This window comes from Neltuma alba, unplaced genomic scaffold (genome assembly GCF_004799145.2).
Source record: "Neltuma alba isolate B1F8T4 unplaced genomic scaffold, ASM479914v2 tig00011113_pilon, whole genome shotgun sequence".
Lineage (NCBI taxonomy): Eukaryota > Viridiplantae > Streptophyta > Magnoliopsida > Fabales > Fabaceae > Neltuma > Neltuma alba.
In genome coordinates this window covers 124,220-136,913 of record NW_021635851.1, presented here as the reverse complement: position 1 = coordinate 136,913, position 12,694 = coordinate 124,220, and the positions used below count along the sequence as shown (strand labels likewise).

The window sequence follows — 12,694 nt, the reverse complement described above, 5'->3', positions numbered from 1 at the left end:
AATTCACTGGAATATGTGTAATACACAGACGGGGGAAGCATAACGCATCCATGGTCTGTGTCTCCCTCGACAGAAGCTTGGGATTTACACCTACATGCAAACAGGGAGGCAACTTCAAGATTCTGACTAACCCCATGGTACTCTCTTCTTCTTCTTTTTTGGATTAAACGCCATTTTTATTGCGAAAGTTTAAAGAGCTGTAGGTGGTTGGAAAGGTTAAACAACTGTAAACTAATGCACATCTTTCCTTTCACAAAAACCTGTTATAATAACGAAGTGAAGTTTGAGGGGGAAAAAAATCATGACAAACCGAGGTTTGTGCTCAATTCATGACTGTTGAGAGTAAGTACAAAAGCCGTCTTCGTAAGTCCCTGCGCTACATATGTTTCAAATAATAGAGTAGCAACAATATCAGAGAGAGGAGAAAAGGCTATAAAGTTGCAGCACAATAGAAATAAGAAAGCATAGAACTAGGAGAGAAGAAAAGAAAATCCACAGCCACAATGCGATGCAGTGAGCTGCTTTATTCTCTTCTACCTCTAAAACCGAAAAGCAACTGACATTTTTGACGTGGACTTCGATTCATTGATGATGGCATATATGGATCTCTGCCACATTTGCTATACATAAAAGCCCATCCTCACCATCCACCAATACCAACCCCATATTTATTTGGATGTATTGTATTCTATGGCGTTATGTCAGGTAACACTGATTGCTAAAAGTTTTGGGCAGTCGAGCTGCAAATAACCTAACAAAATATCCAGCCATTGGCACAAGCTTATGGAGTTTAAACCAGGGACGAGCACAAAAATTTAAAGTGTTGTTAAGAAGTTTATCAGAGGGGGGCTGGAGGGAAAAAAGGTGTCATTAAGAAAGGAACGTTCAATGCGCAGGGAAGCCCACTGCAAACAGAAGAGCCATGACATGGCATTAGTGTTTGCAGCCTATGATTAGTGATCTGAATTCAAAGTCCTAAGTCGGAATGGAATAACGCGTCTTTGAAGTTTGATGATCCTCATTCGGGAACCACCTTAACTAGTTTGCAAGTGCCGAAGAGTAATCCCAAGTTTGTGTTGGAAAACTGATAACTCGATCCAATAATAATAAGTATTACCACCAGCACAACCATATGCAAGCACGGAACCCGTCCCTCTATTTTTCGTAAATAGCGTTATTTTCAAAATAATTTATAATTCCGCACTTCCTAAAATTCCTGAAATTTGCCAGTTTTCTTTAATGATTTAAAACTTTAGACATATGCTCTTAAAGAGAATTACTTCCTATATAAACAAGAAAAGTACATTTTCTCAGATGAATAGAATGGATAAAACTTTTTTATAGATTTTTTTATCACTACTACTTAAAATAGTTAATTTATCATCTAATCCCATATCATTTTTCCTAACAAAATTCCTTTCCTTTTTATAATTTTGTTAGCCATAGTTTACTCCGTCAAAAGAAAGCTCCATATCATTAGATTTTTGTTGTTGTTATTATTACAGGTGACAACATGCAAGATCAAACCTCCACCACCGAGAAGTGAAAGCCATTAAAGCCGTGTGACCTTTCGCCACATCAATAGATTTTATGATATAAGAGTATGTTTTAAGAATAAGATACCAGTAACAAGAGACTTTGATAATAATTTATAGATCAATTTGATTGCAGATATTTACATCAAACTTCTTTCCACTGACACGTATGCTTCGCAGCATGTCGCCGCTTATTTGTCAATCACATTGGATTTCATGTTAAAATTCACTAGAAATATATGATTTTATGTTGAGCATATTTGGTAAACCACCAAAATTTAATACTACCTCCTCTTCTAGATATAAAAGTTTGTAGTGCAATTTACATTGTAAACTAACTCTTACATTTAAGATCTCATTATAAAATAGTATGACTTTGAAAACATGCTTGCCAAAGCCAAAACCATGATTTTGATAGGTAACAAGGAATGCTTCCTCCAAAGAGATGGTTTTGACTTGGACAAATACATTCGTAAACATGTCCTAGATATTAGGTATGTTTTCTATAGATTTTGAGCTCTGTATTTCATGAAGGGAAGCTTCCCCTTCATGACGATCACATGCAAAATTTCAAAGTGCATAGAGTCATCGTTTTGCCCAAATATATACCACCTTGCTCGATAATACATCAATTGCTTTCAGCTTTGAATCATCAGATATTTAATATGAAATGACCTGCCACGTCTAACAAAACGATGCTCTACCGGACAACTAACTCAATGACCCTCCATTCCAATTTCAACTACCTGTGCAGAATCACTTTCTCTGTCTCTGTTTCGATATGTACATGTTAACTGTAGACCTGCTCAATAATGAAAAGGAAAACCCACAAAAGTACGAGAACAAAGATGAAGGCGACAAGGTCAGTTGCTGGACAGAATGTCAGCATCCAGCCAACAACTTTGCTAGATGAGCTCAGCGACAGAGACAGTAACATCAGCTTACTCCGCAATCTTCGGGCCTCTGTACGTTGCCCCGACCACAACTATATCCTTAAGGTTCTCTCTCTCTCTCAGCCATTCATAGCCTTTCCTTTCTTCTTCTGGTACGGCATTTCCATTCACTGAAGTTTCAAAAAGGTTCCATTTATAGTATGCAAGAGAAATATAACTAAACACAAGAATTATGATTATGAGTGAAAAAATTTTGCACTCATTAACATAAGGTGTTGGAGGGCACCATTACCTGAGAAGTGAGAAAGAGGGTAATTGACGTAGTAGGTACAGTGTCTGCCATCAGGATCTGAATAAGGAGGACCAAGAACATCAAGAAATGCACAAGCTGTAACAGCCGTGAAGCGATGCATGTTGCCTCCATCAGCAGGATAAAGGATGGAGGGGTTGCAAGGAGCAGCGAAATCAGCATCAACCTTGACTTTAGCCAACCGCACCTCTGAACTCTTGACTGCATCATTCGAATATGCAAATTATATTCTTTTGTTGCTTACTCTTATAAGAAGAGAAGGATAACCTACGAGAAACAAATTTTGAACTGAAAGACAATAACTATTACTGGACAATCTTCACCTAACAGGAGATATGTCTATATCTATCCATACATATTGTGAATCACCTTCAACATTGTTTTAACCTCAAAGCCAAAGGAGAAATTGTACTAGACTATTATAAACAAGTAGTACTAAAATAGTGCAAAATTAAAAAGAAAAAGAGAAAATACTCACTTTCGGTTGGTTTGAGAATGGTGGGGGTGTCTCTAGGATAGTCAGCCACCCAGTCGTACGATTTGATGTGCATTGTCCCAAAAAGAAGTTTACTGAAAACCGTCATTCCAGGATGATTATGAAGAGGAATAACACCCGAAGGTGGCAAGCAAAATATTCCCATCTGCAATAAACACAGAGATGCTCAAACACAGTCACCATCAACAATATAGCAGGTTCTCAGGCGTAATTCATCCTTCAAGCAGTTTGGGCAAGCAAAAAAAATACCGAGAATTTTTCACACTCATAGATATGGAGGTATGTGATTCTTGGGGTTTTATGAGCAGCGTTCCTCCGGAAATATGGCATTTCAGGTTTCAAGCCGACATCTTCTAGTTTTATTGCGTCTGCACAGAGGAGGCCTCAATTAGTTGCTCTGCACAGTATATGAAAGGCAGAAAAACAAATAAAATGTGAAAAAAGACAGCTAGTAGCAGAATCCTTAGCATTATTGACAGATAACCCTTTTTATCTGGCTTTTCGGGATTTGCAACACAAGCTCTTTAGGCTCATCAAACCAAACAATCCCCAATTTGGGATATAACACATCCAAACTATCCCTACGGGCTTTTTTATTTTCCAACGGGAGAAGAAGAGAGAAGCCTGGATTGATGAAAACCCACGGGAGAAGAAGAGAGAAGCATAAATAAGTTGCTAAATCGCTTAAATTCAGGATGACATTTATCCAAACTATCCCTACGGGCTTTTTTATTTTCCCGCCTGGATGAAGACACGGAGAAGAAGAGAGAAGCATAAATAAGTTGCTAAAATCGCTTAAATTCAGGATGACATTTGACTAAACCCTAAATGTAACACACTGAGTATTCTATGCTCTTTTTTTTCTTTTCTCTCTCTCTCTCTCTTTTTTTTTTTGCCTGAATCCTATGCTTGGCCTCTCCGTCATATCAGAACTCGGACTGACATTACATTGTAACCTGAAACCAGCAATGTAATGGCTCTTGAGTTGGGGAAACATATAAGCACATATCAACAAGCATTATTTTTTCTTTCTTTCTTTCTTTCTTTGTTTTTTTCCTGTTTTGTTTTGATTCGATGGTAGAACACCTGCAGAATAGATATAAATTAATACATGCATGTCATCCCACAAAACCATGTCCCCACCCCCAAAGGTCGAAAACATATCAGGATACATTGGAGCACGCAAGCCCACCAGGTGCCACCACGAATAATTTAATGAATGTCAGAAACGGCACAAAGCGAAATTGGATTAGTAGTACCACATATTTATATTTATAATAACCATATAAATTGAAATGAGATACAAATGACTCAGCTTTTTAGCTGAACCTTCCAGGAATACCAAGTTCCATGAACAAACAAGATAGTTAATAATTCCGAGAAAAAGGGAAAATTCAATGTCTCACACTATCTTCTCCACAGCAACATTAAAAATAAAAAAAATAGCAGGAAAAATTACATTCCCTTTCGAAATAAATTTCATATCAGAAGCAAGCAAGGTTGCGAAAACTGCCGGACGGTAAAAGTAAAGTATAAGGATGCAACAAGTCGGCAAGTATGATTGATTAGACCACAAACCTATAACAGCTCGAAGCTTTTCAATGTCCTGAGGAGGCGGAACGATCCCAGTCCCACCAGAGGCAAAATACTTGCCGGAAAGTCAAGTTATTAATAAGAGAAAAAACACTACGATCACGGTGTAGTACTAAAAACAGAGCTCATCACGAAATGCCTCCAAGGGACCCGACAGAATTCGTTTTCCGTAAATGGGTATTGTCCAAGAAATCCTAAACGCGAGAAACAACGTCCCGAAAAACAAAATGCACCAGAGGAGAAAAAAAAACCGAAAAAAAAAAAGGAAAAGAGGAAGAACAGAGGAAAATGGGGGATGATGATACGGGATACGAATTCTGGGAAGGTCGCGCGTAGTTATGGAGAGTTGAAGTGGGGAGAAATGCGAAAAATGGGATTAACAGAGGACGGATGAGAGAAAAGAGGAATAGAAGGAGGATAGGGTTGGGTGAAAGATAACGGAAATGGTTTATGCAAACTGAAAACCGCAGGGCTGCGCCTGGAATTCCAGTGGGCTGTTTCAACAGCAGATTTTCCTCAGATGCATCTACAGGAGAAAAAAAAACCGAAAAAAAAGGAAAAAGAGGAGAACAGAGGAAAATGGTGGATGATGATACGGGATAACGAATTCTTTGGAAGGTCGCGTATTATGGAGAGTTGAAGTGGGGAGAGAAATGCGAAATGGGATTAACAGAGGACGGATGAGAAAAGAGGAATAGAAGGAGGAGTAGGGTTGGGTGAAAGATAATGGAAATGGTTTATGCAAAACTGAAACCCAGGGGCTGCGCCTGGAATTCCAGTGGGCTGTTTCAACAGCAGATTTTCCTCAGATGCATCTACTCCTCTTTTCCTCTTTTTTACTTTTTTGCCCCTCTTCATGCTCATGCGCCACGTTACTCTGTATGATTTGAGAAAATTATATCCAGGGATCCAAATTTAATACTATAGTTTTTAAAGATACGTATCCTAAATTGTTTTTTCCCCGACGAAGATACATATCCTAAGTACTCCTTTGTCAACACTAAAATAAATTTATTTTATAAAATAAATTTTATATTTAAAACTAAAAATAATAGTTGGGTTTTAATTTTTCTTGTAGTCCATGTCCTCGCATTAAGTGGTTTGTTAACTAAACAAGGCTCATATTTTATAGGTTTTAATTTAGAAAAGTTTTCTTAATATAAAAATGGTATGAGTACATGTAATACTAGTATTATATTTCCATGGCAAAAAAAATACTAGCATTGTATTCCTATTTAAAAGGAAGATTTGTCTCTTTATTTTTAATTTAATTTGCTTTTTAACTTCATAATGTACAAGTAAAATTTAATGATTTAACATTTATAAATCAAATTTTCATATTTACAAGTCAGATATTATCAAGAGAATTGGATGCCATCCAGATTTTAGGATAACTTAGAGAACATCGTAGGAGAGTAAGCAAATTGAAAATTTAAGTAGGCGTGTTAATTATCTTTTTAATTTTTTTTTGCCCCCGGTGTTAAATTTTTTCATTTTAAAAAAATAGGATGACTTTTTTGTAATAAAATTAAACTATAAGTTAAATCAGTGAATATCTTAGGGGAGCGTGAAAAAAAAATCCACATTTTATTGGTTAATTTGAAGAATTTAATGTTAACACACGTTTTTTTAATATTGCTTCTAATTTTAATTATAAATAATATCTACAAATAAAAGATCTTATAATTAAAAATTCACTAAAAAAAATTAACACGTTCGATAATTTTCCGGATATCAGAACATCAGGTACATCGTTCTTCACGTACCCTGTCATAATAAAACAAAAACGAATAAAGGAGTTCAACGAATCAGCATTGTGGAGCAGACATCATGCACTTGAAAATGATTTTTAAAAGAAAATTGAAAAAGTTAGAAACGGTGTGTTTAATACTAATTTTCATTAATTATGACCACTGCTTTGGTTGATCCTTCTCACCACCGCCGGTCAAATCCCACAGACATAAGCCCAAAAGCTGATTCACTGTTGCTATTATTATTGATTCATGATAATGATTCGAAACGGAAAGGACGAAGAAGGGCTCTATATTTATATACTATTATTATTTTATATATAAAAGCTCCATCAAACTTTTTACAGAAAAGGATTTTTACTAATTTATATTAAAAAAACAGTTATGCTTAACATTAAAATTAGATTGTAAAATATATCAAAACAGGTGATAAAATGGAAGAGAGTATACTAACAAACTATTAGTTAAAATAGTAAACAGTATCATTTTATAAGAAAGAAAATATAAATTCGAATCCCGAATAATGTATTGTTAAAAGAGTTTTAACTTAACGCAGCAGATATTAGTTTCAATATGAATCATATAATACTAACTATACATACACTGCAATCATAGATGGAGATATTACTATGGAAACTACTTTCTTACTTATTAATGAATTACTAGTAATATATTATAATTAATGGATTTCCAAACTCACATTAAAGGGGTGTTTGGATAAAATCAGACCATGGTTTGGAAAACAGCTTCTGAAGAAATGATTTTTGGAAGAATAGATTTTATGAAAAAGTAATTCTGATAAAGTGAAAATTTTTGGATAGTTGTTATCAGACACATTTTTTATACGTGCAAATTACTAAAAAAAACATAGATTAATATAATAATTATATAAAAGATAGATTTTATAATATATTTTAATTTGAACAAATAAAATTGTTAATAATATATTTTTTACCAACATGATTAATAATATATAAGATAATATAATTAATAAATAATTAGTATGTGTACATATATTTATATAATATAAGATTAAATATGTTTATAAAAAAATAATTGAAAGGTGTTAAAGTCATATTGTCATTTAGATCTACTCTAATAGGCACAATTATACTCTTCAATTTAAACCAGAAGTAGAATAGATTCACTTTTTCTGAAACTGTAGTTTTGAGTCTAATACCACGGTTTTAACCCAAAATTATAGTTTGTTAATTTTTTCACCTTTTTAGCAAATTTGAAACCTAAATCATGATTTAGCTTCCAAAAGTATGGTTTCCTATATTGCCTAGACAAGTCCTAAAAGAAACAAAAGCTGCCGTTGAGAGTTGAGATAGAAGAAGCAAAAGGTCCCACACAAAAAAAAGAAAAAAGAAAAAGAAGAGATTGAAAAAGTAAAAGCCACTATTCTGCGAGAGATGGGGAAATTATAAAGTGAAACGAAGGGGATGCATCCATTTCCCCCTAATCATTGTCCTCCGTTGACGAGCAAGGATGCATGCTCTCTGACTCAAATGCTCTTCAATCATTGTGATCTCAAACCATATGCCACTTAATGCATTTCTTCTCGTATTTGGATTAACTTATTTTAATACCTAAATATAAGGATTAGTTTACAACGTAGCATTTTTGAGCTATAACTGTTAAATATGTAAGAAGAATTTTATATTGTGTAAAATAGCTTTTTTAAGTAGTTATGAGAGTTTATTAAACTATAAAATTATGTTCAGAAAGTATTTTCATTTATATTATATTTTATGACTTTTTAAGATTTTTAACTCAGTATTATTTTGCAAATCTTTCAATATATATAAAATTGTATTTTTTGTACTGGTATCCTATTTTATTCGAAGCGCATATCACCCTAATTTCAAACGATTCCCTACATAAGTAGGGACGGGATGCTATAGTTAAACAAGAATTTAAAACCGTAAATTAACTCACATTGATATTATTAAATCATGTTTATAACGATTTTGAATTTTCGAAGTCATTAAGCCAACTTAAACTCATATATATATGGAACAAGAACGGAGAATTATATTGAAGAAGTTAACTTTTCACAAATGATCACGTATATTCACGCTGCTCTTTCATCAGTATATTATTCAGTTAAACCCTTTCTTTCCATTTTCTTTGTGCGTGTGTATAAAAATTTAACTCGGCATATGTCAATTAATTGGCAATTCTATGAAATGTTAGACTAAGTTTTAACCCAGAAAAAGGAGAAAAGAAATCTCAAAGTGGCCAAACATCCCCCAGCTCACTTTGGGTCCATTTGTAAGGATCATATTGACAAATAAAGTTAAAATCAGAGGCGAATTGTCAAATGCGCAGCTGAATTAGCGAGGGTAAATCCAGATTAATTAAGGATATTGGAACAAGGACTAGCAGGATAATATTGAGGTAGTAGAAGGGCGAATCTGAGAACTCGTGACGTTAGCTTTTTCAGCCCAAACAAAAAACATATATAGTGACAAGTTGAGCTGAATGGCTTTGGCTGGCCAGCTTTTCAAAAATAGACACCGTTTTCTCTTGCTACTTGAGATAAGCTAGCTAGAGAATCTTTCTTGCCAACTTGAGAAGTGAAACAAATACAGGATATGCATGTCATTTGGGTCAATTTGTTGGGGTAAGCTTTTTTTTTTTTTTTTTAGCGTTCAATATTTGAATTAGTCAGTCATAAACCCATATATTGCATGGAGTCCGAGAAATGACTAATATTAAATCACAAAATTATCTCTCAACTTGATGCATCATGCGTGTTTAATAATGCGAGTGATTATTAGATATATCACCTCTCTTTCACACACTCCTCAAATCTAACTCATGGAAGGGGCACGCAAACGCCTGTTGCTATCTCACACTAATTTATACTCCTTCCGTTTTTTATTGTAGGAAACGAATAACCGAATTACGTTGATAAAAAAAAACAGTTAAAATTAGTTAAGAACAATCAATATATAAAAAGTATATTTTTTTCCCAAAAATGCCCTCATTAATAAGGAGAGAGAACATGAGAGAAAACAATGGTAATTTATTAAAAGAAAGAGAAGTGGAAAAAAGAGAGAGTGTGAGTTGGAAACAATAAATATGGGTAAAATAGAAAATCAACACAAAAAAGTAGAGACAACTTTTAAGTGTCTCTTATATATAGGAACATGCCATAAACATCAAATGTCTCTTATAATAAGGAACGGATGGAGTACTAATTTAACTGTGTACGCATGCATCATTTTTACTTCCAGACAACACTACGCACACATATATGAGTTACTTAATGCAGGTGATATGCAAGTACTACTCCGTTGCTTAATATATAAGAACTAATTTGGATGTTGAATTTCATTTTGAATATAATACATCAATCTATTTTGTTATTTTTTTTAAAAATATCTCTATCGATTTTTAGGGGTTTCCATCAAGGGACAATTTCAATCATTCGATACACATGATTGAAGAGCATAGTTTATAAAGACCAACCTATATTTGCAACAAATAACTAAGTTATTAACTAATTTTTTTAATATTTTCAAATTAGTTATATAACTTTTATAGTTTTGATCCTTAATATGAAAACTAGTTGATGGTTAAATCTGGCCCTAAATATAAATTTTTAACTCACCTTATCTTTCTATTTTTTCAAAATATCTCTATTGATTAAAAGAGGATCTCACCAAAAAGAGTTTCAATGCACATAATTAAAGAAGAATTTATGAAAATCATCACACATTTGTGACAAATAATTAACTTAACTAATTTTTTAATATTTTAAAATTAATTATCTAATCATTATATTAAATATGAGAAGCAGTATTATTTTAGTCCACGTAGTATTTTATAATTTTAGTGTACGTAGGGTTTGGTGCACATTTTTTGTTTCACTCGTGGGTCTTGGTCTGGGTACAACTTGGTCTGGCTAGGCTAAGGCCACTATCTCTCTCAAGATTACAAGACTTTGCCCCCGCCCAACTTGATCTGGTTGCATTATTCGATGGGATAGGAGCAGACCAAACCCAAAAGCTGATGACAATTAAAAATAACTCTAGCATTTTCGCATTTATTCATTTTTTGATTACTTGATTTAATTTTCTACCCCACAAAACTTGATATTTTCATTTTCACGTGTGTTTCTGCCAACTTTTGTTGTTGTTACATGTTGTCTGTATGCGTTCCCCCATTTCTGTGGGCTAGATCTTGCGAACTGCGAGGGTTAATTATGGATATAAAACCAGCCCTATAATTCAAAAACCGAGAGTAACATGCCCCATAATCGAGGGAAGAAGTGATAATTGTTTTATAGGGGGTGATCCCTCATTTTCTCTTAGGCGCACAAAACCATGGTTTTACATATTAAATTATAGACGATCTCTTATTTTTCCGTGATCAGTGACTAGTAATTACTAAGAGAGAAGTGTCCGAGCTGCACTGCCATGTGATTTGGCTTATGCGTTTTCGACAGGTTTTAAGTAGGATCCATTTAATACAAAGTACTCTCTCCGTTCCTTTTTATAAGATACAATTAACTAAATCACATTATTCAAAAAATTAGTTAAAATTAGTTAGGTGCAATAAATATGTAAAAAGTGTAACATTTTTGCCAACAATACCCTCATTTATGTGAAAGAGAGATAATGGGTGGGAGAGAGAACGAATGGAAATTAAATACAATTATATGAGTAATATGAGTAATTAAATAGGGGTAAAATAGAAAATCAACATATAAAATTTGAGACAACCTATAAGTGTCTCTTATAATAAGGAACATGATATACCTTGTAATTGTCTCTTATAATAAGGAATAGAGGGAGTATTAAAAATGAGAGATGAAGATTAGGATTACAATTGAGAAAAATCATTAAAATTTTTTTTAGCATAAATAATTACTTGTTATATGGGATTAGACAAAGTCATAAAAGTAGGATTGAGGAACACCATCTCCCCCTATAATATTTCCTAATATCACATATATGGTTTTATCTAATCCTACATAACAAGCAATCTCTCATACTAAATACTTTTTAATATATTTTCTTAATCTTACTTTCAATTTGTAGCCCTTATTTTTAATGTTTAGTGCGAACCTAGAGCTAAATGTGTTGAGGAGACCCCCAAACGATTTCACGTCTGTCTATCTGTTTGTGTTTTTGTGGGCGAAAACACACAAAAACAGAGTACAAACTACAAATACGAGGGGTAGCCATTCCTTTCGAAACAGATCAGATTACGCATTGTGTACGATGATTGGGCTACGCTGCAGTTTGCAAAACATCTGGCTACTAGTTTTATGTTGAAAAGGGCCACATCAATTAATAATAATTTGGATATTACCACTACATCTAGTTAATAAATTTGAGTAAATTAAAAAAATTAGTTAAATTAGTTATTTATAATAAATATGTGTTGTCTTTCTTAAAATATTTTTGTTAATCAAATGTAATGGATAGAATTACTGTTATTACAAAGACTATCTTAAAAAAAAAAAGATAAATATGAGAGATAAAATAAATTAGGATATTATATTTATGATCAAAATAAAAATTAAGAGAAAATTAATCTTTTGATCCCCATATTTTTAGCTCAGCTATGATTCAGTCTCTCGTTATAACTCAGTCCCCGTAGTTTTTAAGTTATAATGACTTGGCCCTTGAAAACTCGTCCACGTGGTAGAATAAAAGTTGAGATGGCATCTTAATAAGCCATATCAGATTCTCAACTGGAAAACGAGGGAGGGAGAGAGGGAGATGCGTTGAAGAGTAGGTCGTCTTCTTCCCTTGAACCGGAGCATGCCGATATTGGTCTGAAATAAAAATTCATCACTCTCGTCTTCACTGAGGGAGGATCATTCTCTGGTGTATTCTTCTCCTCTGACCAAGGTGCGACTACGTGAGGAGAGAGGAGACGCCGAGACTGCTTCTGGAGCTGAATGGGAGTAGAAGTAGAGCCAGAGAGACACTCGTTGAAGGTAACTTGGTTTATTTATGACCAATGCATTTTGGTTCAGTGTTGGTAATTTTCCACCAAATACAAACTCTCTGGGCAGCCATGCATGCAATATATGAGAGGCATATCCTTGAATGAACACATGATGTGGCTGATTGATTCCACGAACGCTGAGG

General features: G+C 33.9%; 1 protein-coding gene across 1 annotated transcript; it reads right to left on the bottom strand.

Moving 5' to 3' along the window:
- Positions 1-2,045: 2,045 nt before the first annotated feature.
- Positions 2,046-5,685, bottom strand: LOC114761245 (plant cysteine oxidase 2). The gene is made up of 7 exons (XM_028950573.1): positions 5,499-5,685; positions 5,286-5,353; positions 4,813-4,882; positions 3,484-3,602; positions 3,217-3,379; positions 2,721-2,939; positions 2,046-2,598 (listed from the first exon to the last, which is right to left on the bottom strand). Exons 1-7 carry the CDS (start codon positions 5,683-5,685, stop codon positions 2,477-2,479), a joined length of 948 nt encoding a protein of 315 aa, XP_028806406.1. The 3' UTR covers positions 2,046-2,476.
- Between the last annotated feature and the right edge of the window lie 7,009 nt (positions 5,686-12,694).